We start from the raw sequence: 19,403 nt of genomic DNA, 5'->3' as shown, positions 1-19,403 counted from the left end.
ACGAAAAATCACAAATGTGCGCATAGAGAAAAATCAAAAACCCAATCTTGGTTAACCTGTACTTGAAATGTCAACAGAACTCCAAAATTTTGAAATTAAATTTTAGCCATTTCAACCGAATATATGTTCAAACTTATTAGACTTAAAATTGTCCATAGTAAATAGCCTACCTAATTGAAATAGACATGTATGTAGAAAACAACTACAGACACTGATACCAGCGGATTCTTCTCACCCATGGGGCATGGACCCAAAAAAGCAGCTGGAGTCATTTGGCTCATAGACCGTATGTTGAAACTCCCATTAGCACCTGCTATTATAAAAAAGAATTACAAACAATTAAAACCTGTGTAAAAACAATGGATAGAAAGAAATATTTATCGATAGGTTATTACTAAAAAGAATAAACAAATTAGCTTTAAAAGAAGGAATTATCGAACTCAGACACCCCACCAAAAATCGTTGCTTGCATACATTGGTGGAAAACAAATTGTGAATAGAACCACCTTTTTGAAAAGTCAAAAATAAATTGTGCACCATTTCTGTTCTTAACACGCAACCGCACGTAAAGTAGTATTTTTTTATGCTGGCATCCTTCCCAGAAAGGCCCATGCAACTAAAGGGTTCAATCCGAGTAGGAAGCATCAGGCCTAATCGTATGCCGGGAGGAGTCGTGGAATGTGCGAACCCTCGGCAGGGGGCTTAGCACGATTCGCCGGAAGCGATGAAGACGCGAAGTCCGGGGAGGTCAAACAAGCGGTCGATAAACCCGAATCCATTTCTTAAAGAAGAAGAAGAAGAAGAAGAAGAAGAAGAAAAAAAAGAAAGAAAGAAGAAGAAGACAGTCGGCACTTCGCACGTTCCGATTCGTAGATTTCTTATTTTTCTTCTCCCTCCGCCTTAGGGTTCTCGGCTGAATACGAGAGAAGTGCCGAACGGCGCATGCGTGCCCTCCTTTCACAGCCGCCCTACCGTCAAACAACCGTTTCTTCTAAGTCACAAAGAACTACCGACTTGGCACAGCTGAGAGCCTCCGAGTTCTACCGTCTCGACTCCCGATCAGTGGCCCAGTCAGTTTCGCTTCGTCGCCCGTCGCTTCGCATCGTCTCTCTTTTTTGGGAACATGTCTTTTCTATTGAGGACTACAATGTTAACGACACAACGAAACGTGTCGACAGTTCAACAGTGATTTTTTTAAAAATTGTTTCATATTAGTATTTTCATTTTAGTTGAATATTTCAAAAGTGTATGTTCGTTAATCGTCCTATCCGGAAAACATGGGAAATCAGGTAATTTTGGCATTATTTTAGAAAATTTGAAAACAAAATTACAATTTTCTCTTTTTGTGTTCAATAATAATCCTCGAAATATTAAATAATTGAGGCTTTCTCGGTTTACATTTTGCGATGTTTATGTCCCAACTGTTCCTTGCCCAATTCCGTGAGTGTCTACATGCATAGTAAATTGTATGACATACATATATTTTTGTCATAATGTAAAAACCAGTATGAAATACTGCAAGGTTTTTTCATTTCCAAACATGTATGAAATTATTGTTAAATTTAAGGAAAAAAGTGAAAGGCAAAATATTCTATGAATTATTTAAAATATTTGTTACACAAAATCGTTTGAAGGGTTCTTATGAAAAAACGTAAAAATACCAAATTTGAATTTGTGTTGTTTATGCTTCATTTGCCTTTTACTGCATTACCGTACAACTTGTGACTGACAAGGGAAAACAGAACAAAAGCCCGATATTGAAGAACATGCAGTTCGGTCGTTGACGATCGTTTTGATCTTCCTGCCGTCAGACAGACAACGATAGGGAACCACGAGCTACACGGTCACAAAATTATAAAAATTATGTTGCAGATAATTACTATACAAATTTAAAACCCGTTGGCAAAGCCGTTCCCCTTTCTGCTTTGTTCGATCGTCGATTCTTAAGAGAAAAAGTACAAATCAAGTCTTATTTGACGATTTCGTTAGCGGATTGTAAGGGTTTTTCACGTGGGAGTCTGTGATGGTCCGATCCTCGCCAAATAACTTGTACTTAATTCATAGGAACGATTTTCCCCTTCGTTTATCGATTATTTTGTCGTTGTCAGTCGGAAAACACTTCCATGGAACGAATAAACAAAATTCGAATCTGCCATTATAATCTATTTCCTATTTTACGATTTTTTAAATTCAGATTTGTAGTTATTGTTGTTTATAATTTGCCACTTGGACGGATAAAACATGTTCGTGAAAAAATGTATTTCGACTTACGGGCTGGTGGCTTGTCAAAAAACAAACATAAAAACGATAGCCAAATCGTGTTAGAATCGTACTCGTATTTCATTTACATCTGGAGTCCCACAGGGCTCACATTTAGGCCCTTTATTATTTTTAATATTTATAAATGACCTTATGTCCTTTCTTTCTGCTAAACCATTTTCCCCTCTGTACAGTCAACACAAGACTCTTCTCTCGCAACAGTCTATAGATAAACTTCGTTTCTCATGTCAAATTAACACTAAATTTAAAAGTAGCTAATTGTTAAGTAATTTCCTTTTATCGTTCTTCCAACACCATTTTATAATTATTCTCAGTAATTCCACACTAAAAAGAGTAGCCTGTGTCAAAGACTTGGGTATCTTGTTTGATTGCTAATTGAAATTTAAGGAGCATATTATCAGTGTTAATAAGAAAAGCTCTTAAAATTCTGGGTTTTGTTATAAAAAAACACCAGTAATTTTCATAATCCCAATTTATCACTGACGTTGTACAAAACTCTCATTTCATCCTATTTTTGAATTTTCTATCGTATGGAATCCACACTTTTCTTCTCATACTGAATTTTTAGATAAAGTTGAAAATAAATTTATTAGAATTCTTAGTTTTCCTCTTTTCTCATCCTCAGAACTTTAAAAGTATCTGTTTTACTCTATAATCTTTCAGCACTAACTGACAGAAAGCGTTTTTGCGCGATCTATTTTTTTTTTACAATATAATCAATGAGCGACTAAATTGTGCCTTTCTCATTCCATGTATCACTTTCACTGTCCCAATACGTGCTACTATTCATCTGTGTTTAGTGTCTTTTTTTTAAAACAAATTACATATTTATTGAGTTTCTTTTCAGGAACTAGACAACTATCAAACTCATTATCTTTTTATTGATATCGATTTCGAGGCATCAGCCACCCCTCATCAATCTACATAATAAAAAACAATGTAAATATTTTATACAAACTATTTATATAACATTAATTTTATTAAAACCTCTATTAAAACCATACCAACCATGTTTCTTTTTAATTTTTTTTTTTGCATTTTTTCTTTTTTATTCACATAGTGTTTACATTTATTGCTATCTAAAATTGTTTTATTTGGTTTTATTACACTTTATTATATATACTATATATAATATTATATTTCATATTCAAATAATTCTTAGTAATAATTTAAAAGTTTTTAATAAAATTAATGTTACATAAATAGTTTGTATGAAATGTTCACATTGTTGAAACCCAAGAAATATAAAAAGTCAACCGCAAAAGAAGAGAAAAAAAATACATATTTTATTCACCGATAGATAGAGTAAGGAGAGAAGGAAATTGAATTGATTTTTTTCATCTGAATTTTTATTATTATTATTATTATTATTATTATTATTATTATTATTATGTAGTTTTGTTCTTGTTATTTTATCAATTTCGTTTATTTGCTACTTAAATTGTATATAACCTCATGATTTATATTATTTATAAAAGGGTCTTTGATCCGTATGTACATATAAATGAATAATACTTGTAATTTAATGCCATGTTGATTACAAAAGAAAAACAACTCGGTTTGTAATGGCTCAAAGAATCCGCACTCCCCTTATAAATAATACAATTGATTCTACTTAAATATCAGTCACAATCGCGAAATTATAATCATTTTTTTTGCTGGATGTTTAGATTTTGAACTATATACAACTCAACCGTCTTGCATTCTGAAGATAGTATTAAGCCCTTGTGAAAAATCAATGAACACTGCCCCAGTCTAGTTTTATTTATTAAGCCTATTTCTGCATTTGTTTTTCTAGAGGGTTGAATAAAACATGACTTAAATCTTGTGTATTGTCTCGACGGACATGCGATGGCTTTTTTCGCCCGTTGTAATTGTTTTTCTCTCGTTTTAACATTGAACCTAGAAATAATCCAAGGATCTACTGGCAAAAAGCCTTAAAGCGTCGAGTCAATGCCGGTGCACATAAACTTTCGTCTCGTTTTATGTGCGAACTTTGATCAGAGTGGGACCGCACACGCCATATCGATTGGCTAATCCATTATCTTTTATAATCAAACGGAATAATCGCTACTTACGGAGCGGCTTTCCACACATTTGTCTTCGCCGCCTCGACGGGAGGGCGAACGACATGCTCGGGTCATGGCCGTCGCTTTATTTAATACATAATTCAGCCGTTCTTTGAAATTTGGCCAAGTCTTATTCCGTTTCCTTACTCCGTGCCAAAATTTTGTGCAATTCCTACGACAAAAAGGGCCAGTGTTTTGAGATCGGGCACGGTGAGCTTCGATCCTCCCGTTGCTAAAGAGAGGGAGGAATAGTTTATTTTGACGTCAGCGAAATAAAAATAGTTTTAATTACTCGACCTTAGGTACCTCCGGTAAAGTTTGAATTTATAATACAAATCCATCACGTATTTTATTTCATTCAGGGTGAATTTTTTATTCTTGGACAATCAATCAATTTTTTAAACCAATATAATAATGCAAAATGTTTTATATTATAACAACCTTCCAACAGTTTTGTTTACAATAGAATTAAAAAAAAAAATAGTATTAACCATGACTATGAATACATTAGTTGACATGAGTATTTACATAGTTGATTTCTGATTGCTATTAATCAATTGTTGAAGTCGTGAGGAGCGGTCAGCAACGAATATTAAAAAAAAAAACGCCTTTATTTCGACCTTTATTCGGGTCATCTTCAGGGCCTGGGCGAATTATCAAACTATATGTTGATTGGAAAAAATCCATCACAGATGTAAATAATAATATACATTTTGAACCACTTATTTCATACTAACATAAAGTGTGGTGTTATTTGGTGTCATATCTGTTTAGCGTGAAATTGTTGTGAAACGTGAATTGGTATTCTGCTGGTTAATAAATAAAAATAAAGGTCGAAACGTCGGCAAAAAAATAATAAAGTTGTTTTTCTAAAATACTTCATTCCTAACCGCTCCTCACGACTTGAACAAATTATTGAACAACCGGTCGCTAAAAAACACACATTGCTATTAATGCGTGTTTCTTAGTGAGTTGTTTCATAATTTTTTGAAGTCGTGAAGAGCGTTCAAGAATGAGGTAGTTTAGAAAAAACACCTTTTTAATTTTTTGGCCGACATTTCGACCTTTATTCGGGTCATATTCAGGGCTTGAAAAAGATAATATAAAACAACCAAGATGGGAGCGTCAACGGCGGTTAGGCGTAGACACGGCGCTCATCACTGTAAGGTGAAGGTCCCGGGTTCGAATCCAGCGGCCCTGCATTCGAACCCGACATACTTACAGATGGGCTTTTTTTCAAAAACACCGGCACCCTGAGGGTATATGACCTCTGCTGTTGCGAACCCTCGGGGGGGGGGACCAAGTATTTCATATCATTACAGCATTGGCCACACACCACTTTTAAAAACACAATTTTGATTTCGACAAAATACAAATACTAAACACGGAAAAAAAACAAATACAAACGCAACTTTCTAGAAATGGTTTGTATTAACAGAGACATTCACAACATTAATTACAGAACAGATACATGCAAAATGAGCTAACATCATAAAGCAAATAAACTATTAAACCTTAATTGTATATTTCCATTTCCTTCGTTACCGTCCTTAACAATTAACTTCCTTTCCAATATTGATCAACCCAGAATCACAAATCCAAACCAGAAAATCCCCATTATAGACTCCCTTTGTGTTAAATAAAACCGCCTATGATCAAAGAAAATTTCCCAGATTTATCGCGTTCCCCGCCTTGTCACAATCATCACAATCACATAAAAACAGCGCAATACAAATTCACGTTTCACAACACTTTCACACAAAACCAATATGACACCACAAGAATAGCACCACACTGTGAGTATGAAATACTTGGGTCAAAATTTATGTTTACTTCTTAAATTGTATTTGTTCCAATCAACATATGTTTTGTAATTTACCCAGGCGCTGAAAATGACCCGAGTAAAGGTCGAAACTAAGGCAAAAAAATGAAAATAAATGTTTTTCTAAACTACCTCATTCTTGACCTCTCAGAACTTCAACAAATTGCTATTAATGTTTACTCGTTCCATTGTATTATCAGTCAGAAAAAAAATTAATGTTTGATTTGAAAACCGTTGTTCTTTCTTATACACTGTTACAATTGTCTCAATTTTTTTTCTGCCCAGCATAATAAGTCCGACAATTTGTATTTCTTTTCTTTTGCGCTAGAACTCAACGCATTTTATCTCGCATATGTATTTATACTCATCAAGTGCGTCATCTATTAGGCCGAGAAAGTTCATGAAATCATAAATTTTGTGCCAAAGACCTTAATTTTGGATCCGCTAAATATGTATATTATATTCTAAAGGAAGTAATGCTTACGATAAAATTCTATAAGTTTTAGCAAAACTTTTCATTACGATTATCATAAATGTGAACAATTTTTATATCAAAAATTAAATGAACTCCGAATAAAAACGACTTTTTAAAAAAGATTTTTATTATTAAAGCTATCACTGTTCAGACGGGGCTTACAGCAGAGAATGATTAAAATTACAACAATAAGCGTTTAGCAAGGGAAGTGTTTTTAGGCCCCGTTGCACCAGTCACGGTTCAAGCCGGGTTCACTGGAACGTCGTTCACAATTTGAACTAAGTTCAGAGAGAGATTAGTTATTAGGAGAGATATTGTCAGCAGTATCGGATTACAGTTTACTTTCCTGTAACTAAAGACGCTACATAGCATAGCCCGGTAATCGGAAGTAAACGGCAAACATGATGTTATAAATCAAGCTCTTCAAAAGTTACGTAATAGTTCTAATAATTTTAGCATCAACTTCAATTCCATTCAGGCTTAGTTTTGTTTTTTAACTAGTTTACTCTCAAAAACCAACTAAAAACTAGTTGATCTAAATCTGAGCAACAAAAGTTTAATTGTAAGAACGTGCCTTAACAGAAATCTGTTGGTTAGTAAACTAATTTCGTTTGGATAATAGATAGATACATCTATCTATTAGGTAATCTAATGGATGAATTTTTACAAAATAAATGTAGGTGAACAACAGACGACAAATATTAACTTCAATTGGAAAAGGAAGGGTTTTTAGAACCAAACAAAACCATTTTCACGAATGATGCAATGATGGATTCTTTAATAGATTCAGAATGTTAACAAAAATTTTGCCCGACATATTCGGTTTTTTAATTAAACTACAAACCTAAAAATACTAAACATAAGTGGTACAACAACCAGTGTAAACAATGAATAAACACTATCATCGTATAGGTCTGCGATTTTTCAATTGCTACGGGAAAATATATATTTTTTTAACTGTCTTTCTCATAAACGACAGCAGTTGCGTATTTATTTTCATATGATGGAAACAGTTTTAAAACTTAATTATTGCAATTTAAAAACAATTTATAGGATGTGCAGAGGCTATAAATTATTACTCCTCTTCTTTCTTTAGTTGATTGTCTTTCCTTAGATGATAGATTTGAAGAAATAACTAGTTAACCTCTTCAACCAATTGATTCAGTGGCCACTAGTTATTTGTCCAAATATACCATCGATGAAATAACTGTTTTTATCTGCTATTAAACCCTCCACCCTTTTAATTAAATTTTAAATAATGATTATTAGATTCATCCACATACGTACTTAATAGTCATAATTGACCGTATTAATTATACTTTTTATCTAAGGTCTTGGTTGAGATGAAAAAGCTGGTGTCACGAGCGGGATACGAACCCACGACCTTTGACTCAAACAACGAACAAACGTTGTCTCGATAGCTCAAGTGGATTGAGCAGCAGTGTATTGATCCGAAGGTTGGGGGTTCGAATCCCGTTCTTGACGCTAGCTTTTTCACCTCAACTAAGACATTAGATAATAAAAAGTATAATCAATTTAAATAATTATTAAGTTTTCGCAGATATAATAGGCTCGTTGATTAAAGTTGTGGTACTTGGTAGATAGAAAACTAGCTACAAGTTTTAAAATATGTACTTGTGAGTTTGTGAATACAACAGTATAGAATGGTATTTAAAATTTTGTTAGCAAATGTTAAGAAAATTGTAACTACTTTTGCAAGGAAAAGAACTAAAATTGTAAACATAAGATTCAATCGGTCGCCTGTGAACAAAATTGTTTTTGAAAACAGACAATTACCCGAAAACGACAAGTGAAGATAGACACAAGGTCAACCGACAAAAGCTATTCTTGATTTTTCTAAAAATATGTAACAGAGCAAAGCATATTCGCTTGTAAATCGGTTTAGCACCTTTTGGCGAAAATTATCAACAGTAACGTTGACGATTTGGCAATTTTTTATTACTCTTCGAACGATTGTCTTAATTTGGCGGTAGTTTTTTTCTGACTGCGTTTTTTGTAAAAAGAAAATATTATCGAAAATTGGAGAAAATTCCTAAACCTATTCATAACAATTTTAAGATTTCTCGGTTTCATAAATAGAGTGTAATCAAAATTGCCATTACAACAACTATTAATGTAAATTTTCTTAAGTACTGAGTGGAAATGGTCGATAATTCTAATGATTTAATTAATAAATAGCTGGTTTTAAAATGAGAACGACAAGAGTAAAAAATCGGTTATATTGTGAGATTTCCTCTTGAGGTGGTAAACATATTGTTGGATAGTTAACTTACTATCCTGGTTTGTTGTGATTTAAATCTGAAGATAGAAATGAATATAATGTATCAACGATTGTGTGGTGCCCGTTGAAAAACAGTGATATGTCCGACCGGCAGTACTCACGTTCCATAAATATTTTATCCAAACAATGAACAATTTCGCAACTGTACTAATATTGTGAATAAGTGAATAAATTAAAAATTGAATTGGATTGTTGTCAATGGGGCGGTGGCGGGGGCGGCGAAAAGTTTAGTGCAACTAAATCCGTATATAGAGCAAGTGGGGAAAGATCGATAACTTCTCTACAGACATCACGCTTCGATCCATTAAAACTGAGCAGAGACAAATTTTTAAAAAAATTTAAAAAAAACAACAGTTTTCTGTAAAATTAAACAATTTACTTGGGAGGGGGTCCTTCATCCATTGGATGTTACAGATTTTCAAGGATACGAAATTGTTTATTACAACAATTCGAATGAAATAATTTTATTTTAAATTGTGCCGTAGTTCGAACAAAATACACTTAGAAAGAGTCTAATCCCGCTGTATTTAGTCACTCAATTACATTACTCATTTACACTAATTTACCCTAATTATTTACTTGGGAAAAAGCCTGTTTACAGCTAATTGTGGAGGCTTATTAACATCCAACTATTGATGTCACTATTTCGTTAGAATTCTAAAGGAGTTATGATTTCACATAATTTATAGATTAGAAATACAGTGACATCTCGATATTTCGTAAGAAAGTAGCGCTCCGTTGAAAAAATCTCGTTAAGACAAATAGAAATATATTTATCAAAAAAAGATTTTCCCAATAGAGCATGGTTCTTTTACAGTGAGTAGAAAAATATAAAATAATTAAATAACAAAAAAGTTACAAAATGTAATGAAATAAGTAATAGTAATTAATAAACGCAATTTGTGTGATATTAACTTAATTGAATATGAAGGAAGGAGAGAAGTAGGAGTACAGGAAAAGTATAAAAGAAAGAAGAAAAAGAGAATAGCAACAAGATGATTTTAAATGTGTTAGTTTAATCAAATCGTGGAGTTTTTCTCCAATAAGTTGAAAGCTTCACTCCTGAAGGCCGAGGGGGGTGGACCGACCTAATATGCCGCAGAAGGGAATTCCACAGACGCGCCTCAGCAACTCTAAATGAATCTTTTAAAATGTTTAAACTACGTGAATAATTACAATTGAATATAATGAATAAATATGACGGGCAGAGCTTATTTTTGATTTTAAATAACTAAATAAGACATCGGAGTTTAAGGTAATCAAATAAATTAATATCCAGAATGAACTTGTCATGTGTTGAGATGTGTCTTCTTCATAAACTTAATACAAATCTTATTCAGTTATTAAAAAGTATTCTAATTATTTTAGTGAACGTGTGATTAAATGTAGATAGATTGCAATATGTAAAAATCGGTAAAATAAGTTTTGACTAGGCTCAGTTTTAGTATCGGAAAGACAAATTTATGATATTTCCGAAGTGAATGTAAAGTCCCATTCACCCTTCTAGCAACAATGCCTAAATAGTCGTACCAAGATAATCTGGTATTAAAAGTCACACCAAGGTTTTTTTTATCCGGTTAGAGAAGGGTAATAAAGAGCCAACAAGAATAATGCATGGAAAATCCTCAGTTGGCAGATGTGTTTTGTAAATATTTATCAATCGGGATTTGAATGGGTTAAGTTTGAGACCATTTGTTGAAGCCCAATTGACCAAGTTAGAAAAGTTTTTGTTAATGAGTTGAATGGAATCAGGGATTAAATGAGAGGGACATTGTGTATAAATTTGGGAATCGTCAGCATATAAGTGAAATTTGGAGTATTACCAGTGGTGGGTGTTTCCAGGATTTTATATGTTACTCCCAATACCACTGACTCTAGATAAACAACACTGTTGACTGCAATGCATATTGCCAACAAAGCTTGGAAAAATGTAACCACAATAAAAATTACTTCAGACTTGTGGTTTCCTAAAAGAGATATTTCAGCCATGGAACCGGAAAATGAAATCCAAACCTTCATCGGATGGCATCTCTTGTCTCAAAATGAAGAGAATCCCTTCAGTTTTCAGGATTTCGTTAATTTTGACGATGGCGTTGCAGTGGTTAGGGTGTCCGACTCCTATTGCCACGCTAGCAGTCCTGGGTTCTAATCCCGGTTTAGCCCATGGATTTTTGGTGGTATGACCCCTCAACCGTGGTACCCAACCGGTTGCTGGGCAGGAATTAATTATTTGATTAAATTCAATAAACTTATAAATTTCTGAAATCGTATGAAAAATGTATTCTTGGTGTTTATTAATATTAAAATGCTACAGACGATGTTTTGAAAGGGAGTATCCTTTTTGTAAATTCATTTACAAAAAAATTGTTATTATCATTTGTTTGAAATGAAATCTTCACGTTTTGTTTGGAAACGATTTGATACTTTGTTCTGATGGTCCAGGATATGCGATTAAATTATAAAATAAGGTCAAACCTCTTTCTTTCTGTAGATATTTTCCTTAAAACAATTGTTTGGAACTTGATGTTTCGAGCCGGATGATTGTTAGCGTGGCAAACAAATTGAGGTCGGCTCTTCATGTTACTAATCTGATTAATGACACGTACGTTCTTTACACATTTTACTTGTGGCTGTTTCGGTACATATTATTTAGGTTTAGACCAGTATGAAATGGCCCTGCTATTCAAAACAGAAATAGGCAAGTTTGTTTTTTATTGAGGAAGCAAAGGGCTTGAATTTGAAAACAACGTTAATAATTTAATATATATGATTTTTGTTTATACGTTTTTTATATCCTTCTTATGTTGTGTTGTAGTATCATTCATTTTCTTTCTCGCCCTCTCCTCTCTCTCTGTCTGTTTATCTTTCTATCCCTCTCTCTTCCTTTCTCTCTTTCTCTATCTCTCTACCTATCTTCCCATCCATCAATCTATCTATCTTCTATATATCGATATCTCTCTCTCTTTCTCTCTCACAACTGCCGACTTTAGTGTAGCTTTTGATAGTGTACAGCGTGATGTGCTGTTAGCCATTTTGAAATTACGAGTCTCAAAATGTACTAGAATGGTTTAGATCCTATTTAAAAAATAGATTTCAAAAAGTTAGAACCAAGGGGATTTCTGAGAATTTCTAGTTCCGTTAATATGTATGCGGTGATTTGAACATATTAGTTTCGTCGAACATGGATAGCATCGCTTCGAAATCATAAACAAAAACAGTGGTCTTGTAATTTGGTGTAATTCGTTAGTAATCATGCGTTAAAACTAAACCAGCAAAATGTACATTTATGATATTAGGGCACAGTTCACAGTTAGTTAAGCTGGGCATGAATAATGTAGAACAATTTGTTTAGAAAAAACGGACTTAAAGTTTGAAAAATCCTAAATTTTTAGGAATTGAGTCCTTGAGTCAAAATAACCTAACTTGACATAATCAAGTTTCCATAGTTGCTAGCGAAATAAATTCAGGTCTGTATAGTATTAAAAATCGTTAAATTACAAATCCATTATTTAAAAAGTTGATTATTTATTAATATTGTTGATTACCGGTGATGTTTGATATTAATGACCAACTATTGCATTAGCTACACAGTTGCAAAAAATGTATAAATTATGTTAGAACTGTACTTGAAACTTGCGTACGATCCAAGAATGGAAGATAAATGTGTTAAGCTGAGAACATTCGAATAAATTACTTCAGAAAATACTTGATTAAATTTAAGTATTTTTCATAAGGTGTTAAAAACGACTCAACCCAAATGTCTGTAAAAAAAATAAAAATAAAATTAATGACCCAATTAGATATTGTACTAGAAAAGAAAAAGGGAATAAACTTTAAACTTTTAAACTGCAGAACAAAAAATTACAAAATCTCTTTTCTTATAAAAACTTATGAAGCGTTTAATAAATTACCAAAATAAATTAAACAACTGTAAAAAATTAATACATTCAGAGTAAACTTCAAAAATAATTACTTCAAATGTTATGATAAGTGAAATAAATGTACCTGTTTTACTTACAATTAGTCTTGCTCATAACTTTTTTTATAGCATTCTCTTTATTTAATTTTAATCGTAATTTTTTCTCTCAAATATTTTTTTGATATAATTATACTTTTTTTAAACATTTTAGTACACATTCCGATTGTAAATAATAATGTGTGGTGATTAGTGACCGTTAATCGATATTTATGTAGAAATCGTGAGATGCGGTGTGGTGTGATGTAGGTTTCAGAAAAACATTTTCTTTATCGTGCCAACTTTCGATCTTTATTGAGATCATCTTCTGGCCCTGGGATTTACAAACATTGTTTACATATTACAATTACATTTTGGATGTGGAAAAGTGAATTTATACAATGCAAAATATATTTTATATATTCAATCAAAGTATTTCTATTCACTCAAAGTGTTTGTCTTCTGTGTAATTGTGTCATTCTTGCGTGTCGTGTCGAGAGTGCCAGTGAGATTTTGCTATTTTGTGTTTATATACGTTGGATTTTGAAGAGGTGGGGAAGGATGTCGGTATAGAAAAGACATTTTTGTATAAGGCTTCTTTGAGGTGAAAGGAGCCGACGAAGGGAAAAAAATGTGTTGGTAATGGTACGGCCAGATTATCCTTTCAGGATTATATAGAAAAGGGTAAATAGGAAAAGGAAAGCTGAATTGTTGGGAAATTAGACTATGTGAAAAATATTTGATGTGTGGAATGTAATGTGATGATATAGGTATGTTATCTGTATTGAATTTGATTAATGATATTGGCGTAGCTTCGACTGAGTTTACATGTATCTGTTCTGTAATTGATGCTGTGTTTATCTCGGTTGATATAAACTATTTCTAAGAAATTACGTTTATATTTGTTTTGTTCTGTATGTAATATTTTTGGATTTTTGAAGTCGAAATTGTGTTGGTGTTCCAAATTGTGGGTAGCGAGTGCTGTAGGATTTTGCTTGGGTTTTTTGCAATCATAGATATGTTGCTTTACTCTCTTGTCCAGATATTGGGATATAAGACCGATGTAAGTTGCCGGATAGTTTAAACAGTTGATCTTGTAGATTACGTCAGATTTATTTGTTATTGGTGTGGGATCTTTAATTTTGGAAAAAAGTGTTTGGATTGTTTTATAATTTTTGAAAGCTATTTTGAAGTTATTGGACAAGAGAAATGTGTTTAATTTGTGTGATAGGCCTTGAATAAATGGTATGGAAATGTATGCTGGTTTGTTTGTATTCGGTAGACTTAATGTAGTATTATTAGTAATAGTGGATGGTGTTAGTGTTGAGTTGTAATTGTTGATTATTCTGTTAATTATTTGTTTATAGTAGAGATTGTTATGGAGGATCTGTTTGTATATCTTTATGTTTTTGTGGTGGAAGGATTCATGGCTTAAGGTAATCATAATGTGAAGTAACACTTTGGCCGTGTTTATTATTGTATGAAGGGGATGGTGAGATGTAAAGTTGAGGTAGCGATCTGTGTTTCTTGGTTTTTGATGCCAATCTGTGATTAATGTGCCATCTGGTTGTTTTATTACGAGTGTATCTAAAAATGGTATTTTTTTGTTGTTTTCGATTTCATGTGTAAATTGTAGGCGAGGGTGAAAGCTATTAAATGTATCTAATGTAGTTTGAATTTGATCTGTGGGAACAGCTGTCAATATATCATCTACGTATTTAGTGAGGAAGGGTAATGTGAAAGGAAGTTGTGGTATGACTGTATTTAGTAGATGTGTCATGATTATGTCTGCCAGTATCGGGCCTAGGTTGTTGTTTGTAAAATTGATTGTCGTATGTAAAATATCCGTTAACACAGCATTGTCGGATCATTGTAATGAACGTGTTCTTTGATAGAGTTGAGTGTGGTGTTATGTTTATTTATCTTTAATAATGTTCAGTGTTGTGTCTATTGGGATGTTGGTGAACAGAGATGAAACATCTAGGGATATGAGAGAGGGAATGTGGATATTATTAATTTTGTTAATGAAATAAAATGAATCATTTACGTTGGCACGATAAAGAAAATGTTTTTCTGAAACCTACATCACACCAGACAGCATCTCACGATTTCTAAGTAAATACTAATGTTAATTATTACACTGAAATTTACGGCTAATGGATAATTTTTATTGTTGTGTAAAGCAGATTATTTAATGTGTTTTCTATTATTATATATTTATATTATTTATTAATGTTAACGTTTATAAGTAAATTATAACCCAAGTTGGATGTAAGAAAGATCCAATTGACCTAATTCTGTGAGGGTAAATAAACCGCTATCAATCAATCAATCTCCTCTCTCTCTCTCTCTCTCTCTCTCTCTCTCTCTCTCTCTCTCGCTCTGCTCTCTCTCTCTCCTCTCTTTCTCTCTCTCTCTCTCTCTCTCTCTCTCTCTCTCTCTCTCTCTCTCTTCTCTCTCTCTCTCCCTCTCTCTCTTTCTCTCTGTCTCACTCTCATCACTCCCATACTCTCTTATAAAAAGCTATAAAGAATCATCGAATAAACGCGTTAAAAAATTCAAACACAGGTTTTTTTACTGTCAGTAAACTTCGTTGTTCGAGTGTCATTATCCTAATTTTCCCCCTCGGATAACGAGTTGAATTGTTCAATTAGGCAGATAAGATTTTTTTGCTACTTTTACTCTAATTTGCTTTTACGATATTTTATACATATTCACAAAGTCAAGTCATTTTTGTAATTCAATTATTATGAGAAGGAGTTTACAACATACAAGTACAAGAGCAGATTCTGTTGTGTTGTAGTCATCTTGTATTTTTCATATTATCAATAAATGTGTGGTGGTTAGTGGCCGTTAGTCTATTTTATTTTGAAATCGTGAGATGCGGTCGGGTGTGACGTAGGTTTCAGAAAAATATTTTCTTTATCGTGCCAACGTTTCGATCTTTATTGAGATCATCTTCAGGGCTCAAAGTGTTTGTTTTCTGCGTAATTGTGACATTCTTGCGTGTCATGTTTAGAGTGCCCACTGGGGAGAAAAAAAACCAGTACCCCGATGGTTGATATTACCATCTCTGCAGTTGCGAACCCTCGTAAAAAATAATAATAATAAAATACCGACTTTAGGAAATGAAGGAATCCTGCTGTGCAGAATGTGAAATTTACGAAAGACAAAACAAAGTGTATACCGGAGACAAATTCTGTATAATTTAATTTTTTTTTAAAAATATATGTGTCAATATTTTTACCGTGCCGATGCGAATGGTTGTAGGACAGGAAATTATATTTTATTTTTATATTTCTTGGGTTTCATTTCAGGAACTAGACAACTATCATTTCAATAAATGAGTTTGATGGTTGTATAGTTCCTGAAATGAAACCCAAGAAATATAAAAAGTCAACAATCGAAAAAGAAGAGTAAAAATCTATTTTATTTCATTCCCTGAGATTAACGGGACCAACGTGCCAAATATACTGAAGCGGGTTTCCTTGACTGGTAAAACAAAACAGCTACTGTGCCGTCAAGCCTTGTGTTTATCGGCCGAGTGTTGCTGTTTGTTGACCCTACACAAAATCGACAAGAAAATATAAAATCCTTCGTATCAAACATTTTACAAAATCTGATAGTTTATTTGCAATAAGTTAACTCGAGGAAACTGTTATTATTATTTATTTGTTGCATTATCTCATAATCACAAGTCCTACTTAAATGTGAGTATTTAGATATCTAAAGACATACACGATGCATTCTATCTGTAAACAATGCGATTTTTCAGCTTTGCTAACAGCTTAAATTAGCCTAATGAATTAATAAAATAATTTTCTTTTAGTATTTACAGTTGTGCTTGTCGCACTTCATATTTTTCCTGCATTATTTTTTCTTTGGCTGTTTTACTGACTACTGTCTTTTTTTTGACTGGGATTATTAGGTAACTCGGCCGAAAAGAGTAAGAAACGGCAACCTGATTCATTTGGCGAAGACAAATTACTCACGTCTCTTATAATCACATTTTACAGTGTTTACAGACGTAGACCACACGATGACTCAAAAAAGCCAAGCCTGCCAAATTGTAAACTGAGTTTTACGGTTTGCAAAAAAAAGAAGATAAGGCTGCACATTGTATTTTCTCGAGCCGACACCTGATAAAAATGAAATAAAGATAAAATTTGTTTATTTTCTTTATCGCGTTTCAAACAGTTTGGTACGTGGGTACATAAAAAGGCAATATTGCCATTAACGCCCCGTTCTCCCGTTTACTTAAATTTCTTCAATGAACCCTTTGGGGCAACTAAACATAATTTGTCTACTATTCTTATCTTCAATGATTATTGTAATGTTGAACATATTCAAAGTAGACATAATAAAACTGTTCAACTTCACATTAGTTTCATTGTAAGGAATGAGTTTCACATATCAAAAGCAGTCGAACTGGACGAGTTGATCAACTGAGTCGCAAACAACAATCCCCAATAGATAGGTTTACCTTACTTTACCCGGAATATCCTCAAGCTCCTCTAAAATCCTCTCTCTTATGTAAAATACTTCAATTATTATTTATAGATTCATAATTCGAAATCCATACTAGTCAAATGGTTAAAAGAAGCTTACATATCTGGCCAGCCGACAATTTAACGAACTCGAAATAAAACTTCTTAAAAAAATATTTCTTAATATTTTATTTATTCTAAAGCCTAGTCCTAGGTTAACAATATGTGTATTAATATCGGGTGGGGAAATTTATATTCGATAAAAACAGTTAGTCAGCAAAGGTTTTACGTTTTACGTCGCGATGTAGGGATGATAGTAATATTCCTATACGATTTTATTCTGCGAACACTTAAATAACTAAATAGAATAGAAGTAATAATCTAAATAGAACTAGATAGAATAAATCACTATTGTGGTTTTTCCCTCTGTGAAAATTTCATGGATTTCTTTTACGTTCCGTATTCAAAAATGTATACGGTGCAATATATATAGCTCGATGGGTGTACAGCGCATACATTATAACCAAACTTGGTGAACTTCATTGTCCGTGTGGTACCAAACAATTGGATTAGAAAATCTTGCTTCAACTCGTTAGATCCATTTTTTGCTAACATTTTCTCAAACCGGAGCACACCTCATTTTCACTTATTTTTGTTGTACATAGAATTGTTTAAAAATATTTTTAATCTCAAAAAGGTTTCACGTCTTCAAGTTCTTTAGTTTACTGAACAGGATATTGTACCTTAAAGCAACCATTACTGGGAAAATTTTCTTTTTAGATTTTTTTAAAAGTTGGAATTTACTTGCTTAAGGTTATAATAAACATGAATTTCTTTCCTATTTACACCAAATATAATTCCTAAAGCTTTTATTGTAATTTTAATATTTTTAAAGCATATGATTCCATCCCCCAAAAAATTTAAATTAAATGAAAATAACCTCATAATTCATTATTCACTGAAATAAAGCTATTGTATAAGTTCTAAGTGCCCTCAGGTCTATCACACCTTTAAAGCTTATACAACAAAAATATACAGATACCAACCTTCTCTTCCTGCAGCTCTCCGCTTTTAACAAATGTAATACCCCCTAATTCTTTAACGTAAAGAATTTTCCAAATTTCTGTGCCTTTACCCTTATGCTGACTTTGTACATACCGATGGATCTAAATCTAATGAAGTTTTAGGGTCTACCATCATTTGTGGAATCTGTTTTTACAGTTTTTCACTTCTTCAAGAATGCTCTAACTTTTTCGCCGAGCTTGTGGCCATCCTTAAAGCTGTCTTGTTTCCCATAACTCTGAGATTTATACTCTGCTCTGACTTCGACTTAATGTCAGTCAACAATATTTTTTCTTACATCCTTTGCGTCCAAGATATTCTTTACAAACTAAAAGAACTCTTAATTCAAACTGTTAAAATTCTCTTCCTGTGGACCCCGAGACACATTGGCGGAATCCACTGGAACGAAAAAGCCTAAGAGCTAAAGAATCAATTTCCTTCAATTTCCAGGATTCCCTACAAGATTTCTGCACCCATATCAAAACAATCATTTGGAAAGAATGGGGACATGAGTAGACTAGACAAAACGTTACAACTCTTTTAACTATTTAAACTCTTTTAAAAAATAAATAAATAAACTATGGCAGTCCTCAATTCAACTCACCAGGAAACAACAAACCATCTTACCAAGACTAAGAATCGGATACTCCCACCTTGCTCACGGGTACCTACTTGACAGTATTAATGCACCAATATGCTCCACTTGTGAAAAAACAAGCTTAATTCACAAAATTTTATTTATTGCACTCTTCATCGTGTAACTTCCTCAAGATCGAACTGTAATTCTTAAGTTTTGTCAATAAGTAGATCAGGGATGTGGTCTTTTCATGTGAGACCAACATTGTCAAAAATTAGAGTGTTTAATATAAAAAATGAGTGCAAGAACAATATTAGACTGGATGTGTATTTCCGGAAATATTTCTATTCAGAGGCTTGTTTTCATGCTTTCAA

At 32.9% G+C, this 19,403-nt stretch overlaps 1 protein-coding gene across 1 annotated transcript in view; it reads left to right on the top strand.

Annotated features, from left to right (window-relative positions):
* The first annotated feature begins 1,003 nt into the window (after nucleotides 1-1,003).
* The window catches only part of LOC106672382 (monocarboxylate transporter 9-like), a 35,940-nt gene continuing 17,540 nt past the window's right edge, over nucleotides 1,004-19,403 (top strand). The window contains exon 1 of the mRNA XM_014403765.2: nucleotides 1,004-1,289. Coding sequence (XP_014259251.1) covers nucleotides 1,278-1,289 — 12 coding nt within the window. The 5' untranslated portion in view covers nucleotides 1,004-1,277. The remainder of the gene's footprint in view (nucleotides 1,290-19,403) is intronic.

The sequence above is a fragment of the Cimex lectularius genome, unplaced genomic scaffold (genome assembly GCF_000648675.2).
Source record: "Cimex lectularius strain Harlan isolate CLEC.00 unplaced genomic scaffold, Clec_2.1 scaffold222, whole genome shotgun sequence".
NCBI lineage: Eukaryota > Metazoa > Arthropoda > Insecta > Hemiptera > Cimicidae > Cimex > Cimex lectularius.
Note: the sequence above shows the minus strand (reverse complement) of the source record. Positions and strands in the feature narration are given on the sequence as shown.